The sequence below is a fragment of the Aedes aegypti genome, chromosome 3 (assembly GCF_002204515.2).
Source record: "Aedes aegypti strain LVP_AGWG chromosome 3, AaegL5.0 Primary Assembly, whole genome shotgun sequence".
Classification (NCBI taxonomy): Eukaryota; Metazoa; Arthropoda; class Insecta; order Diptera; family Culicidae; genus Aedes; species Aedes aegypti.
The window spans coordinates 263,125,540-263,147,185 of NC_035109.1; the positions used below are offsets into that span (position 1 = coordinate 263,125,540).

At 40.9% G+C, this 21,646-nt stretch overlaps 1 protein-coding gene across 13 annotated transcripts in view; it reads left to right on the forward strand.

The window, feature by feature from the left end:
- LOC5571120 (protein muscleblind) overlaps positions 1 to 21,646 on the forward strand; it is a 353,898-nt gene that overhangs the window by 262,292 nt on the left and 69,960 nt on the right. For 11 of the 13 annotated variants that reach the window (XR_002501876.1, XR_002501877.1, XM_021851941.1 and 8 more), the window contains 3 exons: positions 2,212 to 2,382; positions 11,078 to 11,425; positions 17,958 to 18,143. Coding sequence is in view for 11 of the 13 variants with exons in the window: in XM_021851941.1 (XP_021707633.1) it covers positions 2,212 to 2,382; positions 11,078 to 11,425; positions 17,958 to 18,143 (705 nt within the window). In the remaining 2 variants the exon portion in view is untranslated. Of the gene's footprint in view, positions 1 to 2,211; positions 2,383 to 11,077; positions 11,426 to 17,950; positions 18,144 to 21,646 lie in introns of all 13 variants that reach the window. The other 2 variants (XM_021851944.1, XM_021851942.1) reach the window with 2 other exon arrangements.

The window sequence follows — 21,646 nt, forward strand, 5'->3', positions numbered from 1 at the left end:
GAAGGCACTTGCTGAAGGAACTTCTTGGAAGAATTTCCTGAAGGAACTACTTGGAGGAATTTCCTGAAGGAACTTCCTGCAAGACGCTCCTCAAGTTTCCAAAGTTCCTTCAGGAAGTTCCTCCACGAAGTTCCATCAGGAATTTGTTTTCAAGAAAGTTTTTCTCCAGAAAATTCTTACAGGAAGTTTCTTCTGGAAATTCCTTCAGGAAGTTCCTCCAGGAAGTTCCTTCAGGAAGTTCCTTCAGGAAGTTCCTTCAGGAAGTTCCTCCAGGAAGTTCCTTCAGGAAGTTCCTCCAGGAAGTTCCTTCAGGAAGTTCCTCCAGGAAGTTCCTTCAGGAAGTTCCTCCAGGAAGTTCCTTCAGGAAGTTCCTCCAGGAAGTTCCTTCAGGAAGTTCCTCCAGGAAGTTCCTTCAGGAAGTTCCTCCAGGAAGTTCCTTCAGGAAGTTCCTCCAGGAAGTTCCTTCAGGAAGTTCCTCCAGGAAGTTCCTTCAGGAAGTTCCTCCAGGAAGTTCCTTCAGGAAGTTCCTCCAGGAAGTTCCTTCAGGAAGTTCCTCCAGGAAGTTCCTTCAGGAAGTTCCTCCAGGAAGTTCCTTCAGGAAGTTCCTCCAGGAAGTTCCTTCAGGAAGTTCATCCAGGAAGTTCCTTCAGGAAGTTCCTCCAGGAAGTTCCTCCAGGAACTTCCTTCAGGAAGTTCTTTCAGGAAGTTCCTCCAGGAAGTTCTTTCAGGAAGTTCCTCCAGGAAGTTCCTTCAGGAAGTTTCTTCAGGAAGTTCCTCCAGGAAGTTCCTTCAGGAAGTTCCTCCAGGAAGTTCCTTCAAGAAGATCCTTCAGGAAGTTCCTCCAGAAAGTTCCTTCAGGAAGTTACTTCAGGAAGTTTCTTCAGGAAGTTCTTACAGAAAATTCCTTCAGAAAATTCCTTCAGGAAGTTCCGTCAGGAAATTCATCTATAATCGGTTCCGAAAGGAAAAATGGATCAACTCTTGTCCTCATTTCCATTCGATTTCCATCCTTAAGCTGTTAAAATAATCACCATTATCAATATGCTCAATCAATACATTTCATGGGAACCCTAACGAGAATCTGCCAGACACATAGACACATCCCCCAACCGCAACGATTTCGAACCTGCGGAACAGAAGGAAGATTTGGGCAATCGAATTTCAAACTTTAATTGGATGTAACTAAGTTAATTGGGCAGCATTATTGATTCAGCTGAAAATGGTTTGCCTCGACGTGCTTTTCCAGAGCTTCGATCCATCCACGTTCAAGTATCTTGATCCGCTTTCTCCGCATTCGTAGAACGGAACCGTTTTGAACGGCAAAATTGTAAGAACCATCATTAAGCTTAGTCCAAACCGGAATTGACTCACTGCTAGCAGCTGGAAATGGAGCTCAGCACCCATAACAAGCCTAGGGAAATCTGATAAGAGATGGGAAACATAATAAATTCTCCTTCCACACACACACTCTGAGATTCCGGATTAGACGGTCGGCAGGAAATATTCAGCAACAATTGTACCGGATGCTTTCGACGTAAATACACTCAAACACAAATTTTCAGCCGAAACCCCAAAAAAAGCGGAAAATAAGCTCGAAATTGTCACTTATCTTGGGCATAAATCAGGGGGGTCCTTACACATCAATTCAAGGGCTGCGTGCTACATGCGAGAGCATACACACATTATCAAACGTCGAAATCTCCCGAAGCTCGTGCCGTTGGAGCTTCACCGCAAAAATTGGCAGAAAACTACTAACGGCTATTTCGGGGGGACCATCTGAGTCCATAAATCGGACCTTTATTGTCCTCGTTGGTGGGAGTCGTATGACAGGATGGATTATGTGCTAAACTGGATATGGAAGTCTTCTACAACATGTGTCAGGTTTCGTACCTATTGCAACCGGTGGTCTACAACTTTTTGATCACCGTTTGAGAGAAAGGGCATTCGGATTTGATACAGATTCAGGGTTTGAGTTTGAATTGGATTAGAACTCAGATTCAGGCCAAATGTGTGCTCTGGCTCTGGCTCTGGCTCTGGCTCTGGCTCTGGCTTTGACTAAACTACAGCTGCTCTTAGAAACTAAAATATAAAAAAATAATTCAATGAATCTTACTTTTCGACAATGATTAAAAATTTAATGCATAAGATGTGATTCTACTTATTACAACATTTCTAACAATCAAAACTCTTTTTCTTTTCTCCCCCCCGCAGGGTCGTTGTAATCGTGAAAAACCACCGTGTAAATACTTCCACCCTCCACAACATCTCAAAGATCAGCTACTGATAAACGGACGAAATCATCTGGCCCTGAAGAACGCCATCATGCAGCAGATGGGAATTTCACCTGGACAGCCAGTGCTGCCCGGCCAAGTGCCCGCAGTGGTAAGTTGCATTCCTTGATTTCTCACCAGATAAAAAAAGAAGCCTAAAGAAAAGAACACCCCAAATTAGCAAGATCAACAAAACCGACAATCCAACCGGTGTCTGTCTTGCTGCTCGGAGAGCGAGAATAATAATACTTTATTTTAGAAACAAAGCAAACCCTCCCTAAACCAATAGCCACAACAAAAAGAACAACAGAGCAATTAAGTCCAAAACCCGGTTCCCCTCCTCAAGTTTTCCCCCATTGCAATTCGTTTTCTTTCATTTTCTTCTTAACCAGAGGGATCCAAAACCCCCGAAAATTTTCATGCGAATCTCGGTTTATTGTTTTCCCTTTAATTGTAGCGCTTTTTGGCAGTGTTTTTCCTCGGTTGTGTTCCGTTTTCCCCCATCAGAGTTCCATTCAATCATAATCACCCACCGACCGGTTTCTTCAGCATTTTCATCGTTTCATCCTCATCCGCGCGCGCACTATGGGCCAGAAATTAAGATTTTGCGACGAAAGTCAATAAATTGTTTTTGTACAAATTATATGGACTGATTTATTTTTTGTTGAAGACAATTGTGATTGTATACAAACGGTTTTATTCGATTTGTAACAAAGCTGATTTTCAGCTAATTCTTGGTTAAATATGATACGAATAAATATTGTAAGCACAATGTTTGCATGAAGAAAAAATATCCATACTTTTTGGAATCTACTACTGATGACACGCAGGCTTCGTTCTTTGGCAGAGAGGCCTGTGTAATCCGTAATCAAATTTTTTGACATTTCCGAGGTAACTCGGGTAAGTCAGATGTGAAAATACTGTTTTATATTGGTCCCAAAATGCTGCCTTGAGGCACACCAGCTCTTACAGGAAGTCTTTCAGACTTGGAGTTCTGTACGGTTTGACTAATAACTTTGTATTATTCTAACAATGTATGTTGGAAAATTAAAGCCTTCATGCCAAACACTGTCGAATGCTTTTTCTACATGTAGAAGAGCAAAACCAGTGCAATAGTAGGAATAATGTTTGAAATTTTGACGCAAATTTTTGATATCTGGCCCATAGTGCGCTCATTTGTTCAATTTTCCCGCCATCCGTCTTCGCCGCTGCTGCAAGCACACACACACACACACGTGCGCGCGCTCATTTCGAACAAACCGTGTTTCTGTAGGTACTACCGATTCCAACTTAATTAAGGAAAACTCAAATTAAAGCCACTCAAGGAAACATAATTTCCCATCTGCTCCGCGCTGCACTCACACTGATTGCAAACCTCCTTTGTCGTCATCAAACTGGAAACGAAACGAAAACATCCCGGCCGAATGAGCTGCAAATGATTGCGGAGCTGTCGAACTCTCGAAACTCTCAAACCACCACCAACCAACCAGTGAGGAACGGTGAGTCCTCCTCCTAAAAAGTCTCGAGAGGATCACTCTAGTCGCCACTTTCGTTCCTGTGCGCAATTAAAAGTTGATGTCCGCCGAGAAACGAGACTTCGCACTCCCCGTCCGGTACCGATGCCTGCTGCTAGAACTGGAACCGGTGGCGGCAGGCTCCTTCAACCGCAAGGAGGAGAGAATCTGTCGAGCGGCTTTCGAGAACAATCGAAAAGTTTGCTTCTGGAAAAAGACGTGACGGAAGGCGACGACGAAGCTGTTTGGCTGTTTCGTACCCAAGAAGTCCTCTCGGAATTAAGAGGCCGCTTTTTTAAGTTTCGTGGTGGTAATGGGAAGTACGAGATCTCACGCTATAATTGTTCAAATGGTTGTTTGTTTGAATGTAATACAACTTCCTTTCGTTAATTTGACTGAACTGTTGGGGCCGAAACTTCAATTGATTGTTCCGGTACACGATTTCTACGCGTAGAAGTCATTATCTTATCGGCTCATCCTTCACGTAAACCATAAGTGTTAGGCTACTCAAATCTTCAATAATATTAGTAACAAATGAAGCAAAAATTCTGCAATATTTTTTGTTTTCTTTGATAAAGTTTTTGTGACTCTTTTAAGTTGAAAAGCTACTGGTTTTTTGTCTCAGAAGGTTGGCTTTTGTTTACAATTTCAATAAAAACTGTTCTTCTTATGTTTCAATGTTTGAACTTGTGTGAAATTGCCACACACAAAATTGATTCGCAAAATTCGAGTTTTCATCCGATTGCCATCAAATTTTCAGGGATTGAAAAGAAAATATAAAACTTCATTTTACCATTTTACTCGTATTTTATTTACAGTTCATACGCAAATGCCCGCACCTTGACCTTAACCCCGGCCATAAGATTCTGCACAACCTGTGAATCAACCGTTTTTTGCATGTAAACCCACACTTTTTTCAGTTCCTCGACTGTCTTCACTACCGTAGATCGTTTAGGAAGGTGCTGCTTCATAATTGCCCAGTACTTCTCGATGGGGCGGAGCTCCGGAGTGTTGGAAGGGTTGAACATTTTCGGCACGAAATTGACCTTATTGTCCACATACCACTTCAGCACGTCCTTGGAGTAGTGGCATGAGGCAAAATCCGGCCAGAAGATTGTTGGGACGTTGTGGTTCTTCAGGAGAGGAAGCAGCCGCTTCTGGAGGCACTCTTTCATGTACACCTGTCCGTTCATCTTGTTCTGGGTCACGAAAGGTGCACTCCGCTTCCCGCACGTGCAGATGGCTTGCCAAACCAGGAATTTCTTCGCAAATTTGGACATCTTCTGAGTGCGGACATGCTCCGGAACGCTGAACTTATCCTTGGCCGTGAAAAACAGGTTGCCGGGGATCTGTTTGAAGTCAGCCTTCACATATGTTTCGTCATCCATGATGCAGCATTCAACTTTCGTCAACATGTTGAGGTACAACTTCCTGGCACGGGTATTGGCGGACTTGTTCTGCTTCTCGTCTCGATTAGGGGCCTTTTGTACCTTGAACGTTCGAAGCCCAGCCTTAGTTTTGGCCTTCTGGACAAAACTTCGGCTTAGGTGCAGGTTCTTAGCCACATCCCGAACGGAGGCGTTCGAGTTTCGGTTGAAGGCCCCAACTACGCGGTTGTGATTTTTGGTGTTGTACGGAATACTTTTTCCTTCACTTCTGGGCTTCCGATCGGTGGTCAATCGTTCCTCGAACCGCTTAATCACTCGTGACACCGTGAAAATCGCGATTCTCAACGTTTTAGCGATGGAACGGTGCGAGAGATCCTTGTTATCGTGATGAATGCGCAAGATTTTATCACGCACGAGCTGTTATTTCGACTCAATTTCCGCGAGTTTTGATCACAGGACTTTAAAACTTGCAGGATGTAAATAATGCACTATGAACTAAATCCAATTTATGATCAAATAATTCCTTAATATGAACTTAAATAAAAAAAAAATGTCATGATAGAAACTCCGCAACTCATAAAAGACAATATAAATTCTTCAAACATTGTCCAAAATTACAATTATCCCTCCTATGTCTTAAAACTCCATCAAGTACTACACTTCATAAATTTCTCAACTCCGAATCGGTCGGTCCTTACGCCGCACTTACGCCACCACAAGTGGGACGACCGCGGGGTGGGTGCTACGCCACCACACCAACACACCCTCGGAGGAAAATCCTTAGCAGCTGCATCATGCATAGGGTGTCCCAGAAAAATATCATTGTTCGAAAAGTCATGGTGCTCAACCATGGGAAGACCGGACACTTATTTTCGCTATGGAAAACCTTCGTACTTCTTCACTGAAGTATTTCATTACAATCACACGCCGTAAAACTTCTACAATTCACAAATTTTTATGAAATTTTCTCACCGACCGAGTAAAATTGAGAATGTAAACAAAGTTCAATCCGTCGTACCGAGAAAAAAAGCTTGTGCGCATCAATGTGTGCGCCACGCTCGACGTAAAAATACGGTTCCTTTGATTGTGTTGTTTTCGCTGCACTGTGAGCAAATGCCATAATTGTACGGTCAAAAGAAATTGTGTTCATATGTTTGGGCTAAATTTTGATGGTGAACAATGAATTTTTAAGGAAATTAGTATATTCAATCATGCTGAAGGAATGGAGGGAGATGCCCGTAGATCTATATATTCTAGTAAAACATTTTATTATAGCGTTGATATGTTATGTTTTGACCACTCAATATATCACAGTGAGCCGTAAGTTGTGAGACGAATCTGGAAACTGATTGCGACAGAAATGAAAAGGATACAACGGATTCAGAATACGGCAAGATGCATTTGTTTTGCATTATTTCCAAAAAGAGAACAAGATTTATTAACATCTTATTGTACAATGCTAAAGCCGTGTTGAGAAAGAATGGCTTGGCATCGGTTTGTATCTGCATCATTCACTGCAATATTGGGAAAATTGAAATTTTCACTGATCAATACTTAATACGATGAATACTAGCACATCACCCTTTGCCTATTTAGAAGATTTTTTTTAACCATGTGTGATTCACATAAAATTCATGAGTTTGAGGTTTGTTTCACTTCATATTCAAGTAATTCATGCTGGATTCGTCTCATATATAAGTGATTCATATCTGATTCACTTGACCTTCAACTGTTTCATGTTTGATTCACTTAATGCCCAAGTGATTCAGGTCTGGGTCACTTCATATTTAAATGATTCAGAACTGACGCTCTTCATATCCAAGTGATTTAGGATTGATTCACTTCATATGATTCCAGTGATTCGTGTTTGATTCATTCTGTTGCGATGCCACTTGAACAGGCCTAACCTGTGAACAGGTCTAGTCACGAGCATAAACCCAGCATGACAGTTTGCATTCAAGAGTTTAGCTCTAAGCTGTGTTGTTATATCCACCAAAATGGCTTTGACGAGTGAATTTGATGGATCGCGCCGACAATTTTTGTTGCACAGAAAGAAATAACAGTCGTGATAGAAAAACAAGTTGGATAAGGAAAATCATTGAAGGTAGTTTTTGTCAGTGCTCACCGCATCAAAACAAAGGCGCCACTGTATATGACAGCATTGCTGTTCTGTCAAACGCACAAGGCTACGGTGGCGCTATCTATGCTTTCCATAGCGGCCGTTTTGGTTATTTTAATGATCCATTAAGAATTATTGTCGTTCTACCACTATCATACGTTAGAAGAAAACACATTGCGCAGAACAAAAATAAAATGCTTTTTGAATTGCGCAATGATGTTGTTAAAACACGACTTACTTTCAATGATATACCGCTTAATTTAAACATTTCTGAATATTTACCTTGAGAATATGTATTTTGAACATAATATTAATAAAAGTACGGAACCGCGACAATGCCGCGAAATTTTGGTTTAATCACATAAGCCAACCGCGAAATTTCAAGATTTTTACCGCAAATGTTCGTTGTTCGTACTCATTTCTCCCGCGTTCTTCTACGAGTGTTTATAACTTACATTAATATCATCAGTGCCCCACCAAAGCGGATGGCGCCCATGTCCCTCAACTCGTTTATGCAATTTTCACGTACTTAGCGTATATAATATTTGCTTATTGACATATTAGTTGAGGTGGTGGGAGGTTTTCGAAAATTATTTTCAAATTCTTCCAGAAACACATGTGGGATTCTCATGAAAATATCTCTAGGAATCATCACAGAATATCGCTCGGATTTTATATAAATATCTGGGATTCTTCTGAAAATACCTCTGTTACTTTTCCGAAAATACTCCAATTTTTTTGAAAATATCTCTGATTCATCCGATATTCCTTCAAGTCCTTCAAGATTTTACCGGAAGTCCATAAGAATTCAATTGTTGATATTAAAAGACAAACAAATTATTATTGAACTGCATGTTTAGTTATTCAATATTTGAAACAATAATGGTTAAGTTTAATATATAAATACAACGACATTATTCCACAGATTAAATTATTACATGAATGAGCATTGTCCAAAGAACATTTCATTAAATTTTGTGTGATTTTTGTGCGTTATACACACCAGTATACTCTCAAAAACGTATTTGATTATTCTCCATATGCTTATGTACTAAAAAGAATTTCAAATCAATTCGATTTAATTTAGATATATAGTCAAATTTTATACACAGCAACCTATTGCAAAATGTGTCCAGGTGCTTCTGAAACAAACTTTAACATCAACTTCGGAGTTTACAAATCAAAAAATAAAACATAATCGGATAGCAAAATAATATTAACCGATCATTTCAAATCGCCGTCCCTTTCCGTGCGCGCGCTTTCTGCGAAGCTGTCAAAACAGACTTTTGTGCCTTCCTTCTTTCGCTCTCTCTCACAACTCAGCACGATGAACTAATTTACGATGACGTCACGCTGCAACTTCCAGCGGGAAGAATACCTTTACTGTGGGCCGTGTGTACAAAAAATGAACGATTCCGCTGCGCATTATTCCGGTTGTTGGTACGGATGTCATTTTATGTAAACACGGCCCGCATTTAGAGCGAAAAAGAAAAAGAAAATCGTCAATAAAAGAAGATCATGGATAAGACCATCCGCCTCGGGATGAATTAGTAAGCTGTCTGGTTGTTGCAGATGAACACTTACCGTGTAGCACAACATGATCATTGCAACCAAGATCGCAACTCACCAGAAAACGATAATTTGGATTAACAATAACCCTCAAAGGTCAGTCGAAGACTCGATCTTCCTATCTCATGTGGATCACAAAATAGAACTACAGTCATCTCTCCCTTACTCGATATTGAAGGGACCTTCGAGTTAGGGAGGTATCGAGTTACAGAACACAAAAGCTGTGCAACTGCGTTCCAAGGGACCATCGAGTTAGCCATGAAAACCAACTTTTACTATGGTTCTCTAACTCGATATCGAGATACGGAATATCGAGTAAGGGAGAGTTAACTGTAGTTTAGAACGCTTAATTGAACATGCTTACTAGCACCACCTAGTGGCAATATTTGTGACGGTCTTCCGCATGTCCTTATTGTGACCACATGAACATGAATATGCTTAGAATGCTCAATTTAACATGCCCACTCAACGGCAAAATTACGAACCAAACTGTTTGCCTTCCGGATGTCTTTGATTCGCTGAACAACTTTACTCATGTGCGCCATCTAGTAGTAAAGTTTTGAACCAAACTGCCTGTCTTCCCAACGTTCTTGATTTATAACGAATTTTTGGACAGATGATTTATTCTACGAAAATGTTATAAATTAGCATATTTTTCATTTTCAGCACCATGATTGTTCGAACATTGATTTTTTTTTTCTGGGACACCCTAACCCGGAACGAACAGTGGGAGAAAAGTGTTCCTGTGACGCGCGCGCGGTGTACAGAAGAACAGTTTGCATAACAACAGCCTGATTTACTTTTTTCTCCTCGAGGGAGTAGCAGCAGAACAACGGCGGAAGGAGGTCTGTAACAAAAAGGAAAAGTTGAGCACGCCTGAAGGACTGTTGAATGTTTCGAGAGTGGGGTGTTTTTTCTCTGCTCTTCGAGGTGAGAAAAGTGTTGTGTTATTATTTAGCATGAATTGAATTTCCGTGCGTGGTGCAGCTCGGGAAAATCCTTTGGCCCGGCTTCGTCTTGATAAAAAAAAAAGCTAGAACCAGCAGAGCTTTGTGCGCTTGAGCCTTTTGTAGAGAGTCGAAGATAACGTCGCACCTCAGACATACACGACGTGGAAGCATCCAGGCAAAGCTATCCAACCGCAACGCGACCAGAGTTCAGCGCAGCCATCTGTCTATGTGTAGTGCAACAAACAATATCCACCGCCGCCAGGAGGAAACAGGTGCCGGTGGATGCCGTGCAGTAGAAAATTATGCTATTATTGCAGCTTTTTCGTTTCTTGAAAGCTTGGGAAGGAGCACATCGAGGGAAAAGAGCTGTTGTGCGAATATTGTTATAACGATGATTTTAATTGGAGACGTGCACCGAGATGGGTTGTGGTTGATTTTTCCCCGAGTCGAGAGAGCTTCCACACCGTATAATGGGTGCCACTTGAAGGTTAATAGGAGAACTTGCAGTTCATCAGTTGCTCGTTGGTTCTATGGAAAAGCAACACTTGAGGATATTCCTCGACCGAGAAGGGTGGCTTTTGAGTGGAAGCGCTTTTTAGGCCGATGCTTGAATGTTCGCGTGGTAACATCAAATCATTTGCATTTCTTCTAAGTATCTTGAAGGGGGAGAGTGATTAGTACTTCTAGAAAAACGGTTGCCCTTATTGGTGGTCCACGATGCATACTGCGGCAAATTGCTGTTTTTAACGGCCAGAACCTCTTGTACTCTGGATAAGCCTCCATGATGGTTTGATGTATTCGGCGATGGAGCAAATGTCGCAAATTATCCTAGTTGTTCCAAAATACTTAGCCGAAAATTCAAAACCTCTAGGATTGATACCTTCGTCGGTCTACGGTATATCTCTATCATTGTCGATGCAATTAAATTCGTAGGCATACCCTGCTTATTTTCGAACCTTTAGTTCCAACCGCTTGTTTAGCGCAACCACTTGAGTTGATCACTCCATTTGTATGCCCAAAACGAAAAAAAAAAGCAGACTTTACACATAGAGCTAATAAATATCGATCACACATATATCCTCCTCTTCCCAGGCAAATTATACTTCTCCTTCGCTTAAAATAAACCGAAGCAACGAATGTTAAAAGCTCTCTGCTTTCTCCATTTCTACTTTCTCATCCTCCACGAAACCCCACCCACACTGAAATCGTTGTAAAAACAAACAAAACCATTGTGCCTCGAATGCGGATTTATACGACGGTGGTTCAGAATGGCGCCACGGCGACGGCGGCGGTTGTCCCTCAAGGAGCAGCGGCCGCAGCACTCGGATTTACTATCTCCTGGGGAGGCCATCCCCATCCACCGTACACGACGTATGTGCTCAGTCACAACGCCAACGGCAACAGTTGCGTCCCGGCAACGGCCATCATGAACGCAGGCATCCCGAGCCCGATCAGCAACAGCGGCAGCAGTTGCAACAACAACAACAGCCATAGCAATAACAACAACCATCACACCAGCCACACGACCTGCAACACCTCTACTACCACCCCTAATCATCATAATAACAACAACCACATCAGTACCAATAACAACAGCCAAGGTGGCGCCTGCAAAGTAATTGCCCGAAGAGTAAATCTTATACATTCGATTTTTTTCTACTATGATCTTCCTTATATCGCCTATATAGTGGCTTGTTTTTTGTAAGTGTTGCTGTATTTGCTGCCTGCGGTTCGTTTTTTGATTTTTGCTCAAAGTTTTCCATTCGACAATACGGTTTTGGACATTGGTATTACGTCTTGTGAAGCTTAGTCTAAGTTTGGCTGAGAGCGATTGTTTTATCATTATTATTTATCTTTATTATAGTGGCTTTTCGCCATTGGCGGGTTTACCACTCTAGAAGTCAGTTTTACCAAATTTACTTAAAAAGATGTTTGAGATAGTACAGCAATTATTTTGCATGATTTTTCGTTATTATTAGTCCAAATTTTATGATTTGTATACTCCAATGGCCTAATTCTGATGTCCATTACATATACTGCGAATTCAATCAAAATGCCCAATAATCCGTTTATTGGGAACGGAATTCACCAGAAAAGCATTACGAAACGCTTTCCTCACACCTCCACCAGCTCAATCTTCCGGCAGTCGAACGCTTTCCTCGCGTAGGAAGCAAATTCCCTTCCGGTAGGCACAGCCGAAATGCCTAAAGCTTCCAGCTGAAAACAAACACCAATCCAACAAAACGCGATACAACCGAACACCATTCCTGGCTGGGGATGCCCAGTCGCTGTTGTTGCTTTTCATCGATGCTGAACCCCTTTGGAATGCTTTGCGTGATTATTGCCCATGGGTTGGGGGGTACAACCCTGTAATTAGTGTCGCTGTGTGTGCGTGTGTTTGTATGTGTTTGTCCCTAAAGGCTGGGCCACAATGGTGTGAGCGGCAACGCGGCGCGGCAGCTTTTGACAGAAAATGTATGGGTTAACTGTCAAATCTTGCCGCACCGCGTTGCCGCTCACATCATTGTAGCTCAGCCTTAAGAGCTCCGTACGCGTGCGCATAGGAGTGAGCAGGCTTTCCCCTAAATCTTACAATTATCCTAGCCCTTCCGAATATGTTTGTCTGTGTTTGCGTATTACTGCTTTCCGGTTTACGGATCGCTGTCCATCTGCCCTCAATTCATACTTTAGTTTAAGTTACATGAAAAACGATGGACGGAAGTTCATAGATATAAGACGTAGATATGTTGATTGCTTTTGGTATTAATGCGGTCGATGCCACGATTAGTATCGAAAAAGTGTGATTTTTCCTCTAGTGCTTATGTAATGTTTTCGTATTTTTCTAGCGATTTATTTATGTTGAAGTATCAGAGGAGAAGCATATTATTGAGGAAAACGACCTCATAACTTGTCGAACCAATTTTGCAATCACTAGTTGTAATCCAACAAAATTGTGATTTAAATGCTGGTTACACAACATTATATGGCGACCGTGATCGTACAAGAGATGGTGACCGAAATAGCGTGAAGAAATTTTTTCTTGTATATGCTTAGTTTAAAAAGCTATAGAATAGATTGTCACAGATAAACAGACGTAGCTTTTAGTACCAATACATAGAAAGCAAAAGAATCGTCACTTTGAATGAACCCTCTGTCAACTATTGGCAGCATCACACGAATCAGAATCGGTCATGATTAATCCAGTGTGGAGTTCGCATCAAACTTAGGAAAATATATCAAATTAATTAAACTGGTTTTCCAAGTTCGCCCTATGCAATAGAACGTTTCGACTAAATAAATTATATTACCAGCCGAGGCCCATGAACGTTCGAAACCATCAGTAGGACAAACATTGGCAAATATTTTGTGCACACTGATGCTAAAAGTCCTATGGACTCTTAGGCTAGCAATTGAAAGTGACTATATTTGAGGGGTTCAACCGCAATCAGTAGCGTAGCTACGGGGGTGCGGTCCGAACCGGGCCCCGGGTTCCTAGGGGCCCCGAAATCATGGTAACTATTTCCCATAGCAGTAGAAATTCAGTTTTTAACAAACTAAATTGTGTACAAAACGGGAAAATCATATTTGGAGGAGCCCTTTGTAGCATCCAGTGGAACAGTAATTTTTAACAGGACGTCGCTTTTTTGACCTAAAAATACATTATTTTGTAAATCATCAAATAAGCCGGAGGAACCCAGGAACTACTTTGTAAACATTTCTATTATGAGTCATATTCTAAACCAAGCCGGTCTCCACGCCTTTCAAAATGAATGTTTGTACTCCAAATATAAAAAAAAACGACCATTCCATAGCTTTACAGATTCATCACGGAAAGGCTTCGGGACCGATCGGTCTAGCGCCTTTTTCCAGAAATACATACAAAGACTTCTCACTGACCATAAACGCATAATTGTCCCATATGAATAGGAAATCCAGCAGACATGGGACTGATATGCTTTTATGGGCAGTTCAGGGATCGATCCAGAAATTATTATAAAGATTCCACTAGTGTTTCTCTCATAAATTATGTTTAGTTAGTTTTTGAAGTAAATTCTCAATAGGTTCTTCAATTTAAAAGTTCAATTTAATAGTTTGTGGTTTAAGGCCACAAAATGCTTCAGCAATTATTCATATAATTCCTGGAAAAGTTCCATCGAGATTTTTCAGGGGTTTCCTCTAGAAAATCTTACAGGAAATTATGCAGAGTTTCGTTTCGTAAATTTTTCACAAAATACTTAAACAGTTTTTCAAGGTACTTATCTAAGACTTTCTCAAGATTCTAGAAGAAATCTTCAAATCTTTAAAAAGCGTTTGTCTTGTAGGAATTTACTATTTATTTTACTATAACCAGTGATATCTTTAGAATTTGGTTTTGAAATATCCTTCGGATTTTTTTTTCAGAAATTCCTTCCAATTATTACTTGAAAATTTATTTAGCATTTTCTTGGAAGCGTTCATTGAGAACTTCTTTGGGAAAATTTTGGAGAAACCTGTTATAGATTTCCCAAAGGAATATTTCTCAAGGTAATTTTAGATAAATTTCTAGTTGCAATATTAAAGAAACTCTGATTCTAAATATGAAGAAAAATACCAAAATGAATTCAGAAGTTATTTTTGAAATCTATTGGAGAATCGCTCGATGCGTTTTGAGAGAGATCACTTCCTTGAGAAATTATTCTTTGGGAAAATCATTGAAGTAATTTTAGAGGGTTTCGTTGGAAAAAAAATCCTGGGAAAATTCTTCTATCCCAACCGAAAATCTAGGAAGAATGCTTTGTGAAATTTGCAAATAAAACGCCTAAGGTACTCCTGAAGAAATCTTCGAGTTATTAATTGAAGCAAACTTTGAGCAAACACCTGAATGTCATTCTTGGGAAATCATTTAATACATATACTAATATTTGGCGAAACTCCACTAGAAAACCCCACAGAATTTTTTTAAAGACCCCCTGAGAGATGACTGGATTTTCTGAGAAATCCTTATTGAAACTAGGTTCCTGATCAGCCTCTTTTAAATGACATTTTGCTAGAATCTCTATAACAGTTCTGCCAAAATATATCTTTCAGAAAATCTTCTCAATCTGCTCTAAACATTTTTATGAATGATTTCACAAAATATCAGTGGAAATTTAATCAAATCATTTTTCAGGAATTGCGTTGCGCAGCAATTCAGTAATTCATAGATTTCATTACTCTTAATGGCAATTTTGTGCTTCTAAATATAATTCCAATTGCTTATGTTGCGCTATTTTGGAGTAAATAGCCATTCAATCAGAGTTCAGAATTGAGAAGGTATGAAAGCTTCCATTGCCGGCCACGCCTATCTTCTTCGTTATTGGGATAGGAAAGGATAATGATGATGTGATACCTACTTAGTAAGAAGCCAGTGACTCACCGACGCCCTCATAGATATCAATGTACATAATTGACTGTAGATTATTTTAGGAACCATACATCAATTCATTCAGAATCATTCCTTTTTCTAACGATGAAAAAATTTTCTTGTAACAATTTTCACAATTAATGAAAAACATTATCGTGTCTTCCATCATCCATAAGTACGACCTGTCGTGTTTTATGTATTGACGAATTTCATCCAGAATAAGTAGAAAAATAAATAAAAAACGTGCTCGATAATCTTCGATTTAGATTAAATTTTGCACATGTTTTTGGTATGGTAGAATAAGTTTCCCGAAGAAAAATGTATTATTTTGACTCAAGAAAAACTTTTGAGAATGGCCTATAAGTTTTTGCATGCAACTTATCAGAAAAATTCGAAACTGTTGATTTTAGAGAAAAATGTTCTATGAAGAAGTTGTAGTGAATCGTTTGGACTATAAGAAAAAAATGAACTATGATGTTCTTCTCATTTGTAATATTTGAGGGACCAACTCGTATTTTAGCACTTTGTTGATCGCGTTGTTGTATTTTGTACAGCATAGGTTGAAAAACCTCGCTTACCGTACAAAACCTCAGCCTTGTAGATCAGGATACATTGTTGGAACATCAAGTATCGTAAGTACATCACGTAACTGGTGAAAATCTAATAGGACAAGGTCTTATGCAACAAAAAATAGTCAAATACATATATAGCTCCAGACATTTGCATTATGTATTCCATAATCACAAACAAATGAATGTATGAAGTTGAAAAATTATATGTTAAAACAAAACGTCTTTTCTTTCGATCTAAAACCAGTTGAAGAATTATATTGCTTGTCTGTATGTACTTATCTGTCATGCCACAAAATACAGGTAAAAATTTGATTTAAACATTTACTAGGAAATAACCAAGGAATACTTCCAGAAATTCCAACCTAAATTGATCCATGGACTTACGCAGGGTTGTGACAATTGGGGTTTGGAAAAATATTGAGATTATTTCATTTTCAGATTTACTAAACGGTTTTAAAGCTTAAAATATGAAAATAGTACACAGTATTCCTTATGTAGTTCCGCACCGTGGCATCGATACCGTCCCGCTGAAATCCCTCTTAGGAGTTATTTATTGAGAAAGCGTTCAAAACTTTAAAAACCAATCAGCAAAGCGCTGCTCATCTGCATTGCATTTCGTTCCATACTTTATGGTAATTTCCTCGCCCAGTTTAGTTTTCATGACTGCATTTTCCGCGATTTTCTTTTTTGTTCGTTCTGTTCCAAAGTGTGCCACATAAGTTTTCTCTCACTATTTAGTTCGTCATTGTGTACCCACCTGAAGCTTTCCATTCTTTTTTTTTTTTTTTGTACCGTCGTCGTCGCCTGTATTCGTTCCATCTGCCTCCGTCAGTCAAACAGTGATCGTTTGAGAGGTTCTCCCTTTTACCCCTCCACAAAGCTGCGCGGGTTTTCCTTCCATCGAAGGCACCAACAAAACAGAGGAGAAAAGGAGCTTTCAAACGATTTCTGTTTGAACATTTATTTTCCACAAAAGCCCCGTGAACGATTGTCGAGCTTAATTGCATTTTTATGTTAATGTTAAACCGCAATATTCCGGCCCGGGGTGGCAACCGGAAACCCTCCAACAACCAACCAACACCCCACCTGGCGGCGTGCGCTGTCTGCTGTCGGAACTGGGTCGTTCATCTTATGCACGCGCTTGGTTCAAAGGGGGTTATTATGCAACATTCATGAGTGTCAGATTTTTTTCACAGAAAGGTGCTCTTGATAACAGGAAACAAGCTAATAAAAACAGCAACATATTCTACCGTTTTGTTTCAAATTCCTATCATGACTTATATTCCAAGCAGTTGCCATTTCTAAGGTGAGAAAAGCCAATTTATTGTAAATAACATAAAACGAATTTCAGCTCCGTAAAGCGTTAAACGTGATTGAGCCTCAAATAAACGAAATAGTTAAAAAGGAATCCTGGATTCAAGGTCAAAAGAAATCCAAACTTGTTTGTTCTTATTTTTTTGGTCAACAGGATGGAGCATGTGGTGGAGATGCTATCATCATTTAAAGGCGTATAGAACATCAACTTTTTTCGTCATTTGAAACCAGAGCTTTTGAAACTTTAGGTGTTTCTGTTGAAACACAGCTTGGTAAAATTGCTTTTATAGCTGCCTATTTGCCTTTTCAATGCACTGGGCAGCAAGTTAATTTACTTCAAACAGACTTGCGGAAATTGACTCGCCATAAGTCATATTTTTTGTCATTGTTGACTTTAATGAAACACATCCTTCATGGAATAATTTGCTAAGTAATTCCAACGCAGATTTTAATTTGCTGTGCGCAGATTTGAGTGCTCTTCAGGATATTTTTCAATTCAATACTCTGATAGCCCTACTTATTTTTCCTCTTCTAGAATCCCTTCTACGATTGATTTGGTATATAAAAGCTCTTGTGAGAAACCATAAAAAAAACTTCGATATACAATTTATCAAAAAAAAAAACGAGATGAAATATTTTGCGGTTTTCTCTAGTTTATTTCTTATGATCAAGAGCAAATAAAATCTAAGGTACATGAACGTTGCATAATAACCCCCTTCAAACACTCCGTGCAGCAGTCAGCGCTTACCGCAAGGTAGTAGCGCCTCCCAACGGCAATGAGCAAAAAGCGAGAAAAAAAACTCCTTCCAACCACACTGCGTATAATAATCGTGCACTTTTCCCTCTTTTTCTTCTTCTCCTCCTCTCAACCGACACAGGCAACCAATCCCTACCTGGCCAGTATGCCCACGAGCACGTACAGTCCGTACTTCCCGCCCGGGCACCTGATGCCGACCCTGTTAGGCCCCGCGGATCCCTCGGCCGTCTCCCAGGTGGGCCCGGTCGTGCAGCAGACCCTGGTGCCGGCCACACAGCAGAAGATTCCCCGCTCCGACAGGCTCGAGGTAAGCTCTTCCCAGTCCCACTCGGGGTTCTGTCCAAAGTCCAGATAGATTTAGGCGCTATACATATAAATATAGTTTTCTGTCTTGCTATTTCTTACCCCCTTCAAAATGTGGCAAACGAAAAAAATGCAATCGTTTGCCACTTTCACTGTATACATATATAAATATCGATAGAACGCTTTGACTGTACAGAAATGAGACATGTTTTGTGATGTCTGTACTTATGCGCACCTCACTGTTTTTTTTTTTATTTTATTTTCTCTAATATACTTTAAACAACTAGTTTGTATGTAAATGTACATTATGTTTCTACTTAATTGTTAAGATTTACCAAAGCTGCTATTTATCTATTTCTTACATAAACTGTAATGTACACTGATCGATTACTTCTATTTACTTTAATATCTCGCTGTGTATAGATTTAACTGTTTCTCAATAACCGACTCTTAGTGTAAACGAAATGCCTAATTTACATGTTACGAAATAGAGTGAAGGAATTTTCAAAGGCGGGTTGTATGCGAATTCAATCAAATTTAAACGATAGGTAAATCTGTTGCAGAGTCCAAGGATAGGGTTCCACTAATAATTCAAATATTCTAAAGATTGAAACATTCCCCTGAACCCTCCCCTTTTCTAGGTAACAGAAGCAGCATGGACACGAGGGGTCCAAAGTTTGCCTCAAATGGATATCTCAACATCCGAGCAATCGAGACCATTTTTCGTCTTCCCGTCGCCAGAATGTTTTTTTTCGGTCTGCGCGTCTTTTGCTTGGTGATGGTTCGTGAAAAAATAAGCAGGCGAGACCATTTTTCGTTTTTGCGTCGTCGAAGTGCTTTTTTCGGTCTGCGCTTCTTCTCCTTGGTAGTGGTTCGTGAATTAACAACAAACGAGACCGTTTTTCGTTTTCGCGTCGCAGGAGTACTGTTTACGCGTCTTCATCTTGGTAGTGGTTCGTAAATAACCGAGCAAGCGAGACTGTTTTTGGTTCCGCGTCGTCGGAGTGCTTTTTTTTTTGGTCTGCGCGTCTAATTCTTGATAGTGGTTCGTGAATAACTAAGCAAGCGAGACCGTTTTTCGTTTTTGCTTCGTCAGAGTGCTTTTATTTCGGTCTGCGCTTCATTTGCTTGATATTGGGTCGTACAGACCCAGTAAGCGAGACCGTTTTTCGTTTTCGCGTCACCGGAGTGCTTCTTTTGCTTGGTAGTGGCTCGTGAATAACCAAGCAAGCGAGACCGTTTTTCAGTCGCCGGAGTGCTTTTATTTCGGTTTGCGGTTCTTTTGCTTGGTAGTAGTTCGTAAATAACCAAGCAAGCGAGTCGTTTTTTGTTTTCGCGTCGTGCTTTTTTTCGGTCTGCGCTTCTTTTCCTTGGTAGTGGTTCGTAAATAATTGAGCAAGCGAGACCATTTTTCGTTTTCGTGTCACCGGAGTGCTTTTACTTCGGTCTGCGCGTCTTTCACTTGGTAGGGATTCATAAATATCAGAGCAAGCGTTTTTCGTTTTCGCATCGCCGGAGTGTTTTTTCCGGTCTGTGCTTATTTTTCTTGATAATGGTTCGTAAATAACCAAGCAAGCTAGGCCGGTTTTCGTTTTCGCGTCGCCGGAGTGCTTTTTTCGGTCTGCCAAGCGAATCAACCAATAATGTGGACCATGTGTTTCAAAAACAACCCAACTACAACCGAATACCGGTGAGATTTTTCCTTGATGGATTATATCTGATTATATATCATTTACCCGCATGAAGCGATTTGTACAGGGAGCTTGGAACTGCCTCCTTCCTGTTGATAACAGCTCGTGGATTGAGAGCGTGACCCCATCTATTGGGAGTATTCTGTCAATCGGTGGCTTGATTATACAGTTGTTCGTGGAAGCTTTCTTCTGGAAGGAGCTTCTCTTCTCTGACGCGGGTTTTGTGCAAGTGTCTCCGCTTGCGGGTCCGCACATCAAATTTTGCCCTTCATACAGGAGACTGACTGCTCACAAACAACAGTACAATCTTGTTCAAATCGCTTTTCAGATTCTTCCAGTGCTATAGGCGAATGCCTTGCTATAATAGATGGTAGAACCAAATCTTCATCATCAATCATTAAACGGATATCAGATTATCAGGTAGAAGGCATTTGGCAAACTGAGGGCTATTTACAGCATTACAAATTTGAGAATTGTGTATTTAGATCGATTTTCACTAGGTACTACTATTCTGAACACAATTGTACGTTTATTCATTATCGATTACCTAACAATCATCCCTGAACCTACAACTACTTTTTCAATGCCCACCACATCGCGCTTGGGCGATTCATAGCTGAAATAACGTTGACAAAGCAAATGGTTATCCTGAATGACGGTTCAGCAACTCGCATCGACCCTGCTTCTGGCAACACTTCGGCGATCGATGTGACCATCTGCTCGGAGAGTCTGGCGGACCTTATCAGACACGCACGGCTGCAATCACTTCCCGATTGCGGTGTCCATACCCGGGTGGTCATTTCAGCAAACAACGCGGCGAAAAAGGATCTACGTCCAAGCTGACTAGACGTTATATGAACGAATTACGGCAGAACCTATCCGTCTAAAATGGTACCGTGGTGGTGCCCCGAGGTAAAAGTGGCAATTCGTCGGGCGAAGAAAGTGTCTTCGGTCGCTCCGACGACTACAGCCTGAAGCGTTGGCGGAATTCCAAGCAACGAAAGCGGAGGCGCGAAAGGCGATTAAAGAAGTGAAGGAGAAATCGTGAGAAAGCTTCGTAAGAAAGATTTCGCTGCACAGTACGACGACCAAACTGTGGCGCACGGTTAACACACTGCAGTGCGTGGAAATCGGACGAGACGCTCAGTTGCTCTTAAACGGCCAAACGGATTCACGGACAATCCCGAACAAGTAGCGAAGGAACTAGCGACGTACTTTCGATCGGCGACGTCCAGCTACTCTCCATCGTTTCAGATGGTGCAAATGGCAGCAGAGAGAGAGAGTCCATAGAGATATTTCGTCTAACACCGACGAAGCGTACAACGTTGACATCACCCTAGTCGAACTTCTGTGGGCTCTCGACAAAGGGCGAGGTGCCTCGACAGGTACCGATGGGATAGAGTACCCGATGCTTTAACGTCTTCCCGCGTCCGTAAGGTTTGTACTGCTGGAGCTGCTGAACAAAATCTGACGTCCTGCTGCTTTCCGACCTAATTCGCTGACAAGCTTCATGGCGAAGACACTTGAGCGAATTGTCAACCGACGTTTAATCACGGAGCTGGAGTCGAACGGACGACTTGACAAGCGTCAGCACGCTTTTCGTGTGGGACGCGGTACCGACACGTACTTCGCCGAACAGGAAAAGTCGATACCGAACGCCGATGAGCACTGTTTGATAGCGTCTCTGGATCTGCCGAAGGCATACGACACCACCTGGCGACACGGTATTCTTCGCACCCTGAAATCATGGCAGATACGTAGTCGGATGATGAACGTCCAAAGAACACAAGCTGGAAAATGGTGTGCCGCAAGGATC